This window comes from Vulpes lagopus, chromosome 13 (genome assembly GCF_018345385.1).
Source record: "Vulpes lagopus strain Blue_001 chromosome 13, ASM1834538v1, whole genome shotgun sequence".
NCBI lineage: Eukaryota > Metazoa > Chordata > Mammalia > Carnivora > Canidae > Vulpes > Vulpes lagopus.
In genome coordinates, this window is record NC_054836.1 from 13,316,782 (window position 1) to 13,332,888 (window position 16,107).

The 16,107-nt window shown below is 38.0% G+C and overlaps 1 protein-coding gene across 3 annotated transcripts in view; it reads right to left on the reverse strand.

The window, feature by feature from the left end:
• The window catches only part of ABCB4 (ATP binding cassette subfamily B member 4), a 72,291-nt gene that overhangs the window by 46,298 nt on the left and 9,886 nt on the right, over positions 1-16,107 (reverse strand). Inside the window, exons 5-12 of one of the 3 annotated variants that reach the window (XM_041727712.1) lie at positions 11,993-12,050; positions 10,396-10,587; positions 9,120-9,291; positions 7,939-8,063; positions 5,062-5,233; positions 2,230-2,343; positions 1,020-1,130; positions 498-623 (exon numbers count right to left, since the gene is read on the reverse strand). In XM_041727712.1, coding sequence (XP_041583646.1) covers positions 498-623; positions 1,020-1,130; positions 2,230-2,343; positions 5,062-5,233; positions 7,939-8,063; positions 9,120-9,291; positions 10,396-10,587; positions 11,993-12,050 — 1,070 coding nt within the window. The remainder of the gene's footprint in view (positions 1-497; positions 624-1,019; positions 1,131-2,229; positions 2,344-5,061; positions 5,234-7,938; positions 8,064-9,119; positions 9,292-10,395; positions 10,588-11,992; positions 12,051-16,107) is intronic. The other 2 variants (XM_041727714.1, XM_041727713.1) reach the window with 2 other exon arrangements.

Consider the following 16,107-nt stretch of genomic DNA (forward strand, 5'->3'; position numbering starts at 1 on the left):
ATTCCTTAAAAATAACAGTCTCAGTTGTCTGGATGAGTGTCTTACAGTTGATTTAGTGAGTTAGGAATTGCTTAGTTAGAGCACAAGAAAGTGTCATCTATCTTTTTTGGCTTTTATTATCTTGTATATTTTTTAAACCAGTCTAAGTGGGGTTTTTGTTTTTGTTTTTAGATTTTATTTATTTATTCATGAGAGATACAGAGACATACAGGTAGAGAGAGAAGCAGGCTCCCTGTGGGGATCCCGATGTGGGACTTTATCCCAGTACCCCGGGATCGCCCTCTGAGCTGAAGGCTCAACCACTGAGCCACCCAGGTGCTCAGTCCAAGTGTTTGAGTGCATTATCTAGAGGCATTGCAATTCTATAACCTTTTTTTTTTTTTTTACCAAAATTAGATTCACATGCAAATTTTCTACCAAAAAAAAAAAAAAAACAATTTTGCAGGGCTAATTGGTAGCCAGCTGACCACTTTGTGAACTTGGTTCTGACCACTTACCATACCCTCATCAGGGTCATAGAGCCTCTGCATCAGCTGCACGGTTGTACTTTTCCCACAGCCACTGTTCCCAACCAGTGCCACTGTCTGCCCGCTCTGAACCTTCAGGTTGAGACCCTTCAAGATCTGTGAAGGAAAAGAGAGAAAGAGAACACTCTTCACGACAAAATCCTGGAAGGGGACTAGTTTTTTTAAAAATATTTTATTTATTTATTCATGAGAGACACAGAGAGAGACAGAGCCATAGGCAGAGGGAGAAGGAGACTCCCTGCATTGAGTCTGATGTGGGACTCCATCCCAGGACCCCAGGATCACTTCCTGAACCAAAGGCAGATGCTCAACCCCTGAGCCACCCATGTGTCGAAAGGGGACTAATTTGATTCAGTTTTAAATTGAAGAAAGTAGGAAATAAAACCTGCCACAGGAAAAAAATCATATAAATATCAAAATAAGACTTCAGAGTCTTTATGATGATTAAACAATCAGAGTTAGGAATTCTTATAAAAACATCAGTGACAGTACCTTGACATCAGCTCGAGCTGGATAAGAAAAATGAACATCAATGAACTCCAAGTTCCCTTTGATGCTGTCAGGTTTGTGTCCTCTCTCTGAAAAACTGTCAATTTTAGGATTCTAAATAAAACAAAATTCAATGACTATTCCATCATAGGACAACCAACTGCACTTTTAAGGAATATGATTTAGCAAATTCCAAAAAGAGGACCTTGAATGGCACAACTTCCTTCCCATGAAACAGAACCTAGTTGTAGATTGTATGTGAATGTGTGTGTGTGTGTGTGTGTGTGTAAGGAAATATTCCTTCACAGAAAATAGACGTTTTCTGAAAAGTACCTAGGGATATATTAATATCATTTCCCAGGATATCTCACTTTAAGTTTTTGGCATATTCCCATACATTTTCCAAATGGTCAGATACCCATGCTTCCTACAAGTGCAATAACCAGACATACTAGTAGGATTGAGATAACCAGGTATTCAAGCATTTAGTGAAAATAAACTTATCCCTAAACAACAGAGGAAATGGATTTGGATTGTGAAGATGGAACAATTTGTCAGGGCCAACTTATTTGGGATAAATGTAAACTGTAAATATATTTAGAAGCTGAATAATTTTCTCCTGATTCAGGTCAATGAAACAGGAGGATCTGCTTGGATTACTTGACCAAACTTCAGGCACCTACTTTGCATTTTATTTATGTAAATATGATGACGTGCTTCAGTATGTGAAAACTATATTCTTTATTTCACTGCAGTTAGTAAAACTCATTCCACATTGATGATTCAAAGTCATATGAATCATGCAGTGATTTTTTTCTTCAAAGGGGGCAACCCGCAGCAAAATATACTGTTGATATGGGTCCCACCAATAATTTTTCCATCTACTCAGCCTGTGTACAGAAATTATAATATTCCTCATCTAGTTACAACATGGAAGAGCAAGGGAGAAAAGCTTGGAAGAGCAAACATCTTTGCTCTGAACTCTAATAATAAACACATTGGTGCAGATGTACGTTTCCAAAGCAAGATCAGTGTTATTAAATTATTTCAAGATGAACTTTTAGAAATATTAATGAGGCACTTTGTTTCACTCATTACTAAGAGGTCCCTTATTTTCACATAATTAACTTTCACATAATTTTTAACCTAAAGCCAGATTTAAGTGTGCAAGCCTCAAGGAATTTTTTTAACATGGAAATAATAAACGACTCACACTGTCAATAATGTTGAAGATCGCATAGGCGGCTCCTCTTGCATTGGCAAAAGAGTCAATACATGGAGCAGCCTGTCCCACACTGAAGGCTCCAATCAGGATTGAAAAAAATACCTGAGCAAAAGAACACAAGGAGAAGTTATAAGCCCCATTCTGTGCCTGTTTTTATCTCAAATAGGACTGCTTGAAACACATGCTACACTAAGGATGGAGTTTAGGTTTATCCCTTAATTTTTTTTTTGCAAAAGGGCAAAATCTATAAGGTTAATATAGCTTTTCATTGCACAATGGGCTTCTTCAACCTCACAAATATTTCCTTGTCTAGCTTGCCCAACTATCTGTTGTCCTTTTCCTGCACTTACAGAGTCAGAAAGGTTTTTTTATACCTACTTCCTTGACTCTAAAGCTGATGTCACTAGAGGGAAACATTTCTCATTTGTATTATTATTCAGTCCTTGCTGACTTTGTCTACTAAGCATAGAACTACACAGAATGTTCAAGATGAAACATGGTAGATTTCAGTCCCATGGACTTTCCCTAAAAAAAACAGTACTTTACATACATATTTTGATAAGATTTTTAATATAAAAAGTAACAGATCCCACATTATATATAGCTAAATCATACCTGTGTGCCTTGATTAATAATTCCTTCACATGATTATTCTATACTATAGCACAGAGAGATTAACACATTTCCCTTTAATATAGAAAAGCCAAGGATATAGCTCCAGGAATGTATATTATTAGTATAACTTAACCGAAGAAATCAAACAGATAGAGAAATTACTCCTCTCTCTTTGGGCATGATGAAACTTCTACATACAGCTTAACTTTTCTCTGAAGACAGTAATAATAAAATGTCACATACACAGAATTCAAATATCCCACAAATATCTATCCAGTCTGCAATACAGATAAGAACCAATAAGGAAGCCAAAATGTCTCTACCAAAATAGATGTTACAAAGTTCATGCATCAGAGCTCTCTACTTTTATGCAGAGGGTGTAGCTGGGTTCTCTGCATCATGGCTCTCACTCTCCAGCCCTGCCAGGGAGATGTCACTGTCCACATGGTACAAAAGAGGAGACTGGACCAGAGAGAGGAGTCCGGATTCTCTCACCTTTACAAAATTTAGAAAATGAAGATGTGGAGAAGGTGGAGAGCTTCTGAGCTGACCACCAGAAAGGAGGCCAAAATGAGAAAAGGTAGAAAGAAAGAAAGAAAGAAAGAAAGAAAGAAAGAAAGAAAGAAAGAAAGAAAGAAAGAAAAAATTGACTCCACAATTATAAAAGCTCATCTGGCAAACACCCCTCAACACCTAATGGAATCTGAAGATACCACTCTGGAAAACATTTTGAAATGCTTTATTTTCATAATGATACTCATTCATCACCAAAGTACCAAATGGGTCAGTATCCTCTGTTTAGAAAAATAGGAACATGTAGGTTTTAAAAAATTGGACTTGAGCAGCCCGGATGGCTTAGCGGTTTAGTGCTGCCTTCAGCCCAGGGCATGATGACCCTGGAGTCCTGGGATCAAGTCCCACATCAGGCTCCCTGCATGGAGCCTGCTTCTCCCTCTGCCTGTGTCTCTGCCTCTCTTTCTCTCTGTGTCTCTTATGAATGAATGAATAAATAAACAAACTTCAAAAAAATAAAAAATTGGACTTGGAACGGTTATATGTTGTTTGATCATCACTGACACATAAAAATGGTAAAAAAAAAAAATTGCTGGTCTATAAAAAAGGTTGGACAGGTGTCTGGGTGGTTTAGTCAGTTAAGCACTCAACTCTTGATTTCAGTTTAGGTCATGATCTTTGTATCCTGGGATCGAGCCCATCAGGTGACATGCTTAGTGGGGAGTGGGCTTGAGGATTCTCTCCCTTTCCTTCTGCCCTTCCTTCTGCTTGTATGCTCTCTCTCTACCAAATAAGTAAATCTTGGGATGCCTGGGTGGCTCAGAGGTTTGGTGCCGGCCTTCAGCCCAGGGCATGATCCTGGAGTCCTGGGATCGAGCCTGCACATCAGGCTCCCTGCAGAGGCAGCCTCCCTCTGCCTGTGTCTTTGCCTCTCTCTCTCTCTGGGTCTCTCATGAATAAAAAAAAAAAATAAGCAAATCTTTTAAAAAGAAATCTTTATGAAAAGATATGTATAATATAATCCCAGTTTTGAAAGAAAAAAAAAAATAACATTATCTGGGGGATCTACACCAAAAGTTATCATTAAATATATATGGATTATTTAATTAAATTTAATTTTAAAAAATTTTAAACTAAAGAAAACAGAGATATGGATTATTAGATTCTAAGTAATTCTAAGTCAATTGTAATTTTTAAAATTCTGTATTCTAATCCTTTGTATAAATACTAGTATATGTTATTTTTAGGATCATAAACTAAAACTATATTCATCCTTCTTATATTTTGGATAGCTGATATTTTATATTATGTAAATTTCTCTCATACTATGTCCCATCTATAATAATGTTTACTTTCTTATATAATGAAACTCAGTGGCAGAAAGGGGATGCCTCAAATCCATATCTGTTCATTGATAAATTCATTCAATTTTTACTTTCTTTTATGTATTATATAGCTTTTATATATTGTATGTGGTCTAACTACATGCTACTTTTCTGCCCCCGACTCATAATTGTGCCTTGTGTATTCCAGAAGGCCAGTTCTGCCCATGGGATAGAGCTAAGATTCACCAAAAGAAGAAAAGCCTATAATCAGACTCATTCTTTAAAAGGAAGAGTATGAAAGAAAACACAAGGTAGATAGATAAACAATATGTTTGGTTTCTTCACGAATATTAGAAAGACTACTTACTGTCATTGCATTTCCAATAGTATATTCTTTTGATATAACTAAAGTGGATCCATACCAGAAGGCCAGCGCATACGATGCATATATTAACAGGAAGGCGATGCCCATGGAGATGTTTGCGGAAATAGCTTTTTTAATTCCCATCTTTTTGGCATATTCTAGATATTTCTCATACCTATCAGAAAATGAGGGGGAAAAATTGTATCAAGAAAACAGTCCATAATCATAGCCATACTTTCCTCCTGTATAGTTGGAAATTTAAGGAACAAAGCTAATAAATAAAGTAAGAAGCTCCTGCTGAGACCCAGCTCCCTGGGAACTGAGCCAGTCCAGGACCAGCCAAGACTAAAGCCCATCTGAGCCTTCTCTTTATTGGTCTAGACTCATGTCCCCTGGTCCCTACCAGTCTAACCAGTGTTCCTATAGCTGTCCCAGAATGGAGCTTCACTCCTGGGATATGCAAAACCTTCACTATCACCTTCACGGCCAGCACCACCAGCCAAGGTTCAGGTGGAAGAAGAGAAACCAAGCCAATCAAGAATGGCCCTAAAATATAAATACCTTTTGGGATGTTCAAACTAGTTAGCTTCTTTACACAACTCAAATTTTCTTCTCTAGAGAAGAGGACAATCTCCCTCGATTGCCCCATTGGATGAGGCATGGGAATTTTACACATTCTTGTACTTAAACGTGTGCCTTTGCTTTTTGTTTTGTTCTGGTTTTTGTTTTGTTTTTTTTTTTTTTTGGTTAGGCTGATCTTTGACTGTCAGGCCAGGGTACAAGGTAATAAAGTGGTTACTACTTACAGGGTTCTTACTCAATTTTTCTAGATTTTAGTTACATTAACTATAAAGTGGAGTTAATAATGCCAACCTTGCAAGATAATTCTGATACTGAGAGATAATTATAGAGAGTAGTACCTGGCACACAGTTGGCAAAACCTGGTAATTCCTATTCCTATTATTACTATTACAGTTTTAGAATTCAAACTCCTGAATAGTGCACATTCTATGGTGTTTTTGAGTAGCAATTAAAATTCATATCCCTGGTTTCTAGGACTTGATACAAAGGTATAAATGTCTACAATAGGTCTGGTAAGTTACAATTTTTGTTTTTTACATCAGTCTACATTAAATCTGCTTTTCCATGCTAGATACAGAAAGTGTGTAAAATCTAACTTTGGCTCCCTAAAATCAGAAAAAAAAATACATTACAGCTAAAATGAGGAAAATATCTGTGGGGAAAATGTCATAAAAATAGTGTCTTTCTAACCAAAACCAAATATCTTTCTTTTTTTTTTCAGTGTAACCAAATGAGACACTGTGAATGTATTCATTTTCTTTTTTTTTTTTTTTTAATGTAGTTGCCGCCGAAACATTTCTTTGTTTAATTACTTAAAGCAGCCAACTCCTGGGTGTGTGTGTGCCTTCCTCGTGTCCCCGGGAGGTAGCCGGCGGCCGCTTGCCGCGCTGTGATTAGTCTCGGGTGGCCCCAGGAGATTCAGGTCAGCCCCAGGGTGACACCAGGCTCTGGTGCCGAGGACACGCTGTAATTACCTTCACTCAGGCAGCTTACTTCCTGCCGCTAATGGAACCGAAGTGATTACACTCACATCCTGAGGTCCCAGTGAGAGTTTGTGTGCTCTGTGTGGGCTACTGTGTGCAGGGAGCAGCAGCGAGAGAGAAAAAAGAAGAGATTAGAGAACCAGGAATGAGGTGGTCTTGCCAGGGGCTGGAGGACTAGAAGGATAGGAAACGAACACGGACGGAATGGGGGAAACTTTGCTCCTAATGAGAGCGAGTTTCCAGAGAATTTCTCTTGCAAGAAGTTGCGGGTATCAGGAGTCCCTCCAAATGGTGAGAGAGAAGACTCGATGCCGGATCATACGTCCACTGTTAGGGCGTGTTATTTAAAGAAAAGTGGTTGGGGACATTAAAGAAAAGCAGAATAGCTTTTACTGGGGGCTTTGTTCTGACATTTCAGTTTCTGTCTATCAGGTTCCCTTAGAGCAGGGCTACTTGGTCAAGCTATCCATGGTCAAGGAATTTGAATATGGAAAAAAAAATTTTTTTTCCACTAACCGGTACCTGTACCTGAAATGTAGCATTTCCTCAGATTATCAGCACAGGCAACAAACCACTATGGAGTTAGCAGTAACTATGACTTTGTTGCCATTAGAGATCCCTTATCCAGACCATTTTTATATCATGTTACAATTGAAACAAGTATCTTCAAACATCTTGTAAGTGCATTTCTATTTCAGAGTTACAGTAGTTATTGAACCCACAGTTTGCTCTTATTGTTTAATATGTTAACAAAATCAGAGATTTACTATGTCACAATTTAAAAATATTTTGAAAATTGTGCTTCATTATAATCAGTTTCCTTTGTAATCATCTGTATTTTGTCTTGTGCATTTAAAATTATTATTCTAAGGAGGGAGTCCATCAGCTTCATCAAACTGTCAAAGGAGGCCATGGAACATAAAAGGGGTAAGAGTTCTGCTTTAGAAGCTGATATTAAGGGGCACCTGGGTGGCTCAGTGGTTGAGTGTCTGCCTTTGGTCCAGGTCGTGATCCCAGGGTCCTGGGATTGAGTCTCAGGATCAAGTCTCGCATCAGGCTCCCCGCAGGGAGCCTGCTTTTCCCTCTCCCTTTCTCCATGTCTCTCATAAACAAACAAATAAATAAAATCTTTAAAAAAGAAGAAGAAGACATTAAACTTCAGAATCAGGAAGGGGTCCCTATATTTGGGGGGGAGGGGTTAATATTAAGAAAAGGAAATTGGTAAACACACACCACAAAAGAATGAGCAACAAAAAGCAAATGTGGGAAAGCAAAAGTAGGTTCTTTGAACCAGTGGACAAAGAACCTTCCTGACCTCTTCAGCTCTTTGTTCTGGCCTCCAAAGGCTATCACGGTCCTAATGGCTCCCAGAGCCTCTTCCGCCACAGCTCCTGCTTTGGCATATGCAGCTAGTTCTTTGTCACTAAATGCCGAGAGTATCTGGACAGAGAAGAAACATTCATGAATTTTGTATTGGGGGGGGGGGGGAGGGAGTAAAAAAGGCAGTCTGGTCAACTCTTTAACTTGCTTTTTTCTTCCCAAGCCCTATCCTCTCCCAAACACTGAAGTCATGAAGTCATGAAGCAGTCAGTGTCCAAGATCCAGAGGCTCCTTCCACCCCCGCCCCTACAAAGGCTGGATCTGATCCACTCTGATGATATATGCTCTAGATCAGGAATAGAAAATATAATTCTTTGAATAGTGTCTGGAGGAATAATGTCAAGTGCCACATCTACTGTGTGTGTGTGTGTGTGTTTTTTCTCTGCTAATTGCAAAATAAACTAAAATAAAGCCTGATTGCTTTGGAAAGTCACTCTTCTTTCTTTTATTGTATCACAATTTTAATGACTATGGAAACAGTACTTCCAGATCTACTCATGGACATTCTACTGAATCATAAGATGGCTAAACTAGATGTTACAGGAAACAGGTAAAGGAATAATTGAAATAAAATGAGTACAAGTAAGTTCCTAAGCAAATCATCAACCTCCAAAAGAGGAAGAATTGTCAGTCAAATTTCTCAATTCTTCAGCATTGTCTGAAGTAGAACAGGTTATATATATTTTATTGCAAGGCAAAATTGGCAGAGTGCCACTTAACTGTCACTGGTAACAATTAAAAGTAAATAAAACAAATCCAAACTTAATTTGGATTCATTAATTTATATTCATTCAATCGTTCAGAAAAATGTTTTAAAATCATGTTTCCTTAAATAAGGATATAACCATTTAAGTAGTTTAAAGTACTATGCCAGAAGATTTACCCACAGAAATAATAGCAGTGCAAAAAAAATCTACAATTGAGGTAATAGCTGACATTTTAAATCATCTTAAAATTAAATTTCTTTATTACAGCATTCACAACATGCTTTTAAATGTGGTTTCAACTGACATGTAACACAGATCTGCACAACTGTAAGAACCAGAACCCTGCATGTTGAAAATAACTCTCGTATGTGCCGGCTAACACATGTGAAAATGTTCCCGTTTCACACACCTTTGCCCAAACAGCTGCAGAGAGTCCCAGAATAGGGCTGATGGCCATTATCACAAGGGTGAGCTTCCATCCTCTAACGAACCCTACTATGAATCCTGCAAAAAACGTGGCTACTGCTTGAAAGAACATTCCAACCTTGTCACCAATTCCTTCACTGATTTTGGAGATGTCACTAAAAAAGATCACACCTAAGTGGTTACAGGCAGGAGGTCTCCAGTTAGAAAGTAGAAGTAGACATCTGACAAACACACAGGTAAAACTCATTCACACTACTGCAAGCCTCGTTCACAGTCTTAGCCTCTTGAATGGTACTTTCCCCCACCTAAATACTGTACAAAGGAAGAAATTCAGGTTCAGTTCATGCTTCTAAGAAGTTCCTATCATTAAAGTTGATGCTATTAAATTAGTCAATTCTATTCAAGAAGCATTAACATTTTGAATGTGTGAGTCAGTTGGTTTAAAAGTAGGGGTTAGGAAGTGCATTGCAACAGTCATAGGGAAGGGCTACTGGCTTCTACCCTTGGCCCTACTCTCGACCCACTCTATTCTCAATACAGCAGCCTGTGTGATCCTTTGAAAATGGAAGTCTGAACATGTTACTTCTCAGATCAAAACTTCAAGTGGCTGCCCATTTCACTGCAAGTCAAAGCTGAAGTCCTTAGCGAGGTCAACCAGGTCCTAAATGCCTTGACCTTCTCTGATTTTTTTTTTTTATTTCGTTTGCTCACTACTCTTGCCAGGAACTCCCGTAAGAAAAAGATTGTCATCTATTTCCCCCTGTTAGAAAGTAAACAACTTGGGGACAGAGATCTTTGTCTTGTTCACTGGTATATCATAAACATCTAGAATCGTGTATAATAAATAGGCCCTCAAATATTTGTTAAATAAGTGAAGAGCCAACAATTACTAAGACAAATCTCACTGTGCCTTCATTCACACATTTACTCATTCATTCAACCATCTTAATTGAATGTATAACATCAGGATCATAGTCAGGACCTGTACTAAGCTCCACAGAGAGGTAAACAAATATAAGATGTGAGCTCAGTTTCAAATTAACCAACTAAATCACTGAGGAGAAAAAAACTAACAGATAAGGAAAATACATGGTGGCACAGGCTGTAAACGCTAGAAATGGCTGTCGGATGATCTATTCCCAATACATATCAAATGTTTCATTTAGTAATTTTTTAAATTTAAAATCTAACCATGACAAATTTTCATATAGTTAGTGGTTAATTTCATTACAAAAGTATGACATAAATGATACACTTACTCTGTTAACCGTGTGTTAAGTTCAGTGGTGTCATTGACATCAAACCAGCCTATTTCTTGTCGTAGAATAGCATGAAAAAACTCCTGTCTAATTTTCCTGATCTGTCGGCCGGCTGCCAGAGTCCAAAATGAAACTTGTATATAGGCAGCAACGAGAACTCCAGCACCTAACCCTGAGTAATAATATGCATACCTGGAAGTAATTAGAAAGTTTCTTTTAAATATTGTTCTTTATTCATCTCTTTCAGGAAGAATTTTCAGAATTGGGAATTAAGTTTATTGAAATCGTTTAGATTGTGTAGGACATCATAACAAATACCCATTAAAATTTTTTTCTCTTTTCTTAAATTATAAGAGGATGATGGCAAATCCATTTACTTGAATTATTAGCCAAAGAAGACAGGTACTTTTTTGTGGTTAACTGCAAAAAATAATGGTGTTAATGAATCATCTAAAAACTGATAATGACCATTTGTACATACATTGTGATTCTTCTTTTATAATTAAGATCCTAGACTTGCATATCTTATTGTATTGAAAAAGTTCATTACTATTCACATATTACAAGCATAGGAATAAGATCAAGCATGTGAAACAGTTCTTAGAGTAAATTTTCTTGTATTGTTTGTAGAAAGAACCCCCTCACACACACAAAAACCAAACAAATCCTCTTTTTCTTCAGCAGAATTAAAAAAAAATTTAATAGTATGCTAAAAATGTCATAAATTCAAACTAACTTTGAGTAATGTCTTAGGTAAATTAGAGCAAAGTCTGTATCCTTACTCAGTTTTGATACTTTCAAAGACATTTTATATAATTTTACCAAGGCCTGCAGGAGCATACAGATAGAGCTTGCTTAAATCAGCAACATTAATTGATAAGTAAACATACATACATTATGTTACAGGCTTTTGAGATTTCTATTAAGAAGGCTGAAGGAAGGGGAAATGCCACAAAGCATATTATTGGATCAACTGACAAAATTGGAATACAGATGGTAGATTAGATCAAAGCACTGTCTCAATATCAAATTTATTGAAATTGGTAACTGTGCTGTGGTTATGAAGAGAGTATCCTATGCTGAGGCAACATATTGAGTATTTATGAGTAAAGGGCCATGATGATGTATGATAGTTACTTCAGATGCCAAAGGTGAGGGAGGTAGGTGTAAGTGATAGGAATAGGTCAGGGGACCCCGGGTGGCTCAGTCCATTAGGCTGCTGACTCAGTTTAGGCTCAGGTCATGATCTCAGGGTCCTGGGATGGAGCCCCAGTCAGGCTTCATGCTCAGCACAGAGTCTACTTGAGATTCTCTCTCTCCCTCTACCTCTCCCTCTGCCCATACCCTGCTCACGCTCTCTCTCCCCACCCCCACCTCTAAAATAAATAAATCTTAAAAAAATTATAACAATGGTTCAAAGAATATAATAAAAGGTTAAGACTATACAGAGATCTTTGTATATTCTTATAATTCTCTGTAAGTTTGCAATTATTCTCAAATAAAACATTTCCAAAAGTACATCATAAATATTTACATATAAAATACGTATATTTATATGTATAATACCTACAAATATATATATGTATTAGTCAATTACCTAGTCATTTCTTCTTCCAGAATTCTGCCTGGATTTAGCATTGATAATGAAAAATTCACTAAACGAAAACAAAACAAAACAAAAATAAGACATTTTTGAAAGGCTGAACTATTAATAGGTGTTACTAGGTTTTCAGAATCTTTTTTTTCCTTTCAACATCAATGAATTCTTTTCACTTTACTCCAATAAAAAGTCCAAGGGTTTAGGTGGAGAACATCCAGGTCCAGGATGGAGAGAGATAGCCCCACTAGGTTCATCCCTGACCCTGGCAGTCTCAGGCCTTTAGCAAAGCAGCTTCCTAAGGCAGCAGAGAGGAGCTGATGGAGGGCATACAGAGCATATACAAGGCAGAGGAGGAAAAAAGAAATGGTAATAGTCTCAATAGAAATACAAGATGTAAGAGGCGCTTTTCTTATGGTTAAAAGCACTTTACAGATAATTGTTTCTGTTCATTTTATTTTAATATATGTGTGTTTTCCCTACATGCTTCCTTTTAACATGAGGAATAGAAAGTCTGACTTACATGCATTGTAAAGGAGAGAAGATTAGAGACAAGGAAGATAAGTGAGTTATTTAAAGATGAAACAGTGGGGCAGCCCCGGTGGCGCAGCGGTTTAGCGCCACCTGCAGCCCGGGGTGTGATCCTGGAGACCTGGGATCGAGTCCCACGTCGGGCTCCCTGCTTGGAGCCTGCTTCTCCCTCTGCCTGTGTCTCTGCCTCTTTCTCTCTCTGTGTGCCTCTCATGAATAAATAAATAAAATCTTAAAAAAAAAAAAAAAGATGAAACAGTGGATCACTGACAATTTGTCATCATGTGCATTCCACACCCTGTTTGCTGGCAAAACTGTATTCTGGTATTTTTAAAGCAGTATTTATTGGAAGGAAATATATTGTCTATTAATTTGAACTAATTTGATAAAAATGCCTATGTGTCATTCCTGTTTTAATAAAAGCTAGCATGTATTTAGTATTTATTATCTGCCAGGTTCTGTTCTGAACAACTTACATGTATTCATTCATTTGATTTTTATCACAACCCTATGGGGTAGGACTGTTTTAAGAATCCCCATTTCTGGGGATCTCTGGGTGGCTCAGTGGTTTAGCACCTGCCTTGGTCCCAGGGCATGATCCTAGGGTCCCGGGATCGAGTCCTGTATCGGGCTCCCTGTGTGGACCCTGCTTTTCCCTCTGCCTGTGTCTCTGACTCTCTCTCTGTGTCTCTCATGAATAAATAAATTAAATATGTTTTTTTTTAAAAAGAATCCTCATTTCACAGATGAGGAAATTGAAGCACAGAGTGATAAAGTAACTTCTCCAAAGTCACACAGTTAGCAAGTAGGCTGAGGGTCCTAACACTATACATAGAGCTTCTAGCTTCATACTACACTAATTGTTACATGTGGTAATGACTTCTTTTCACTTTTTAAAAAACACAAAGGGGCACATGGGTGGCTCAGTTACACATCTACCTTTGAATCAGTTCATGATTCTGGGGCCCTGGGATGGAGCCCTCCTTCACCCGCACTGCATAAGGCAACCTGCTCAGCGAGGAGTCTGCTCCTCCCTCTCCCTTTGGCCCCTCCGCTCACTCTCTCTCTCAAATAAATAAATAAAATATTTTTAAAAAATAAAAAAACACAAAGTGAAAAAATATAAAGGAAACAGCCCATGTCAAAATAATAGGACAAAATATCACCACAGCATTTGTTGAGAAAACATACCAGCATAGGTAATTCCCATTTACTATGATGCTAGGACAGAAGTTAGTCTTTGTTCACTTATCACATGTAGATAACCCAGTAGTCATGTATTATGGTTGTGGTGTATCTTCTTTATCTTCTTCTAAAGTGGGCTAAGGTCAAGATGTATTTACGACTTAAACTACTGTCAGGATTAATTACCCAGCAGGTGGCCCTGCCTGTGGCATAATTTCTCCCTCAAAACTGTAACTTCTGCTGATGTTCACAGTAGAGTGTTTCCACTTATTAATCTAGCTCTCCATCAGCTATCAGATCCTATTTTACTTCTGTTTTTATCAGGTCAGTTGTATATGCTCAATTCTTCCCTGAGTTCTTAAATATGGCAGCTTTGAGATGCCAAATGGGAATGGTATTTGGAATTAGAGGCAGACAAGCTCCCTAAACCTTGGTAATGGTGGAAATCATTGTTCAAATCTTGAGAAAACTCGACATATATGTGTACAGTGCTAGTTTTCCCTCAGAACTTAAAAATCAGGCAGAATCTGAAACGAATTTTGCTCTCCTTCAATGCCTACCTCAAATGTTCCAATTCTCTCAATGATTATAACTCAGACTGATCTTTCCTCCTAGGAAATAAGAATCTACGGACATTGAAAATCTGAAATGCTCCTTCCTCAGAGTCCAAGCAAAGAATGGCAATCCAGGTCTGAGTTAGTAACCCAGGGGCTCCTAGGAGAGCTTCTACTGCCCAAGGACTAACATAAGTCAGATGTGTCCTCAGAAAAATCATGGGACTCTAGATGTGGAGTTCTAGATCAGGAAATCTCATGGGACTCTAGATCTGGACATCTTATGGGGTCCTAGATCTTGAATTCTAGGCTTAGAAATCTATGGGACTCTAGATTTGAAAGGGCCAAGGCCTGGTCTTCTCAGATGCTACTTATTATAGCTCAGTCTCATAAACAATCACTAAGTTATCTGGTTCAGGGGTTCTCAATGCTATTTTGCCTGTTAGACTCACATGTAGAGCTTGAAAAAATACACCTGCCCAGGCTCCCATGCAAGAACAGTTAAATCAGAACTTTCGGCTGAGTCTAGAGAATCACATTTCTTAAAAGTATCCTCACTTGATTCTAATGTGCTAGGATGGAGAAGTCTCACTCTGGTCTACCTGAATGCTTCCCAGAACAAGGAAATGGAGAATTCTTGAAGCTGCCTCTTCATTTTAGAGAGCTTCCATAAAATCCATTCCTTTTATGGATGAAGAAACAGAATTTTAGAGTGGTTGTTTCATTTCCAAGTTTTTACAGCTAATTCTCCCCAATATTTATTGATCATTTACTACATTCCAGATGCTTTACATAAATCATCTCATTTAATTCTATCAGTAAGTCTTCGATAACTTTTTAAAGATAAGCACAGTAAGAATTACAAAGGTTAAGTAACTTGCCCAAGGTCATACAGCTGGTAAGTGAAGGGCCTAAGTAACTGCCTATCTTAGGTATTACCTAGGGATACATGACACAGAGAGTCCTGTCATTTTTAAGTCTCAGACCAATGTCTGCTTTCCTTAATTCCACCTAGAACTTCTCTTATCTCATGGAAATGTACAGCACAAAATAAAGAGTGTTTGTTCAGGTAACACAGGCCGTATATGTAGTTAGTTAAGGTAACCAGGGTCTCCAATATGGCTCTTCCTCTCAATCATGTAGCAATGCAAAGGCATGCAGGGTGTATTGATCTCTCTACAGAATTTTCTAGATATTACAGTCACATAGACTTGACATGAAATAGATCAAGTTCCTGATACTCTGCATAAAAAAAAATGTCTCCTCTGAGTCTGTCCTTGAAGTTTTAGATGTAGAATGTGCATAGTTTTTTTTTTTTTTTTTTTTTTTTTTTTTTTAATTTTTATTTATTTATGATAGTCACACAGAGAGAGAGAGAGAGAGAGGCAGAGACACAGGCAGAGGGAGAAGCAGGCTCCATGCACCGGGAGCCTGACGTGGGATTCGATCCCAGGTCTCCAGGATCACGCCCCGGGCCAAAGGCAGGCGCTAAACCGCTGCGCCACCCAGAGATCCCAAATGTGCATAGTTTCTGTACAACTGTTTCATTGTGAGAGAACAAACTTTGCCACCAAGTAGCTTTATGCTGTTGACAAGGATGTGCTCTGTTCACAATCATTTACTGTCAAGCCCTCTTGGAATTTAAACCTTTTTTTTTCTTTTAACATCCCCTATTTGGCTCCCATTAAGTGTAGCTGTCCAAGAGCCTAACAATTCTAAAAAACAGACTTTGAATAAGCATCATCTCTACAAGATGAGCAAGTGAGCTCTGCTCAGGCTAAGTAACAGCTAAGTACCTGATATTCTCTCAACTTTCATGCTTTTTGCTAAACTCTACAATTCTTT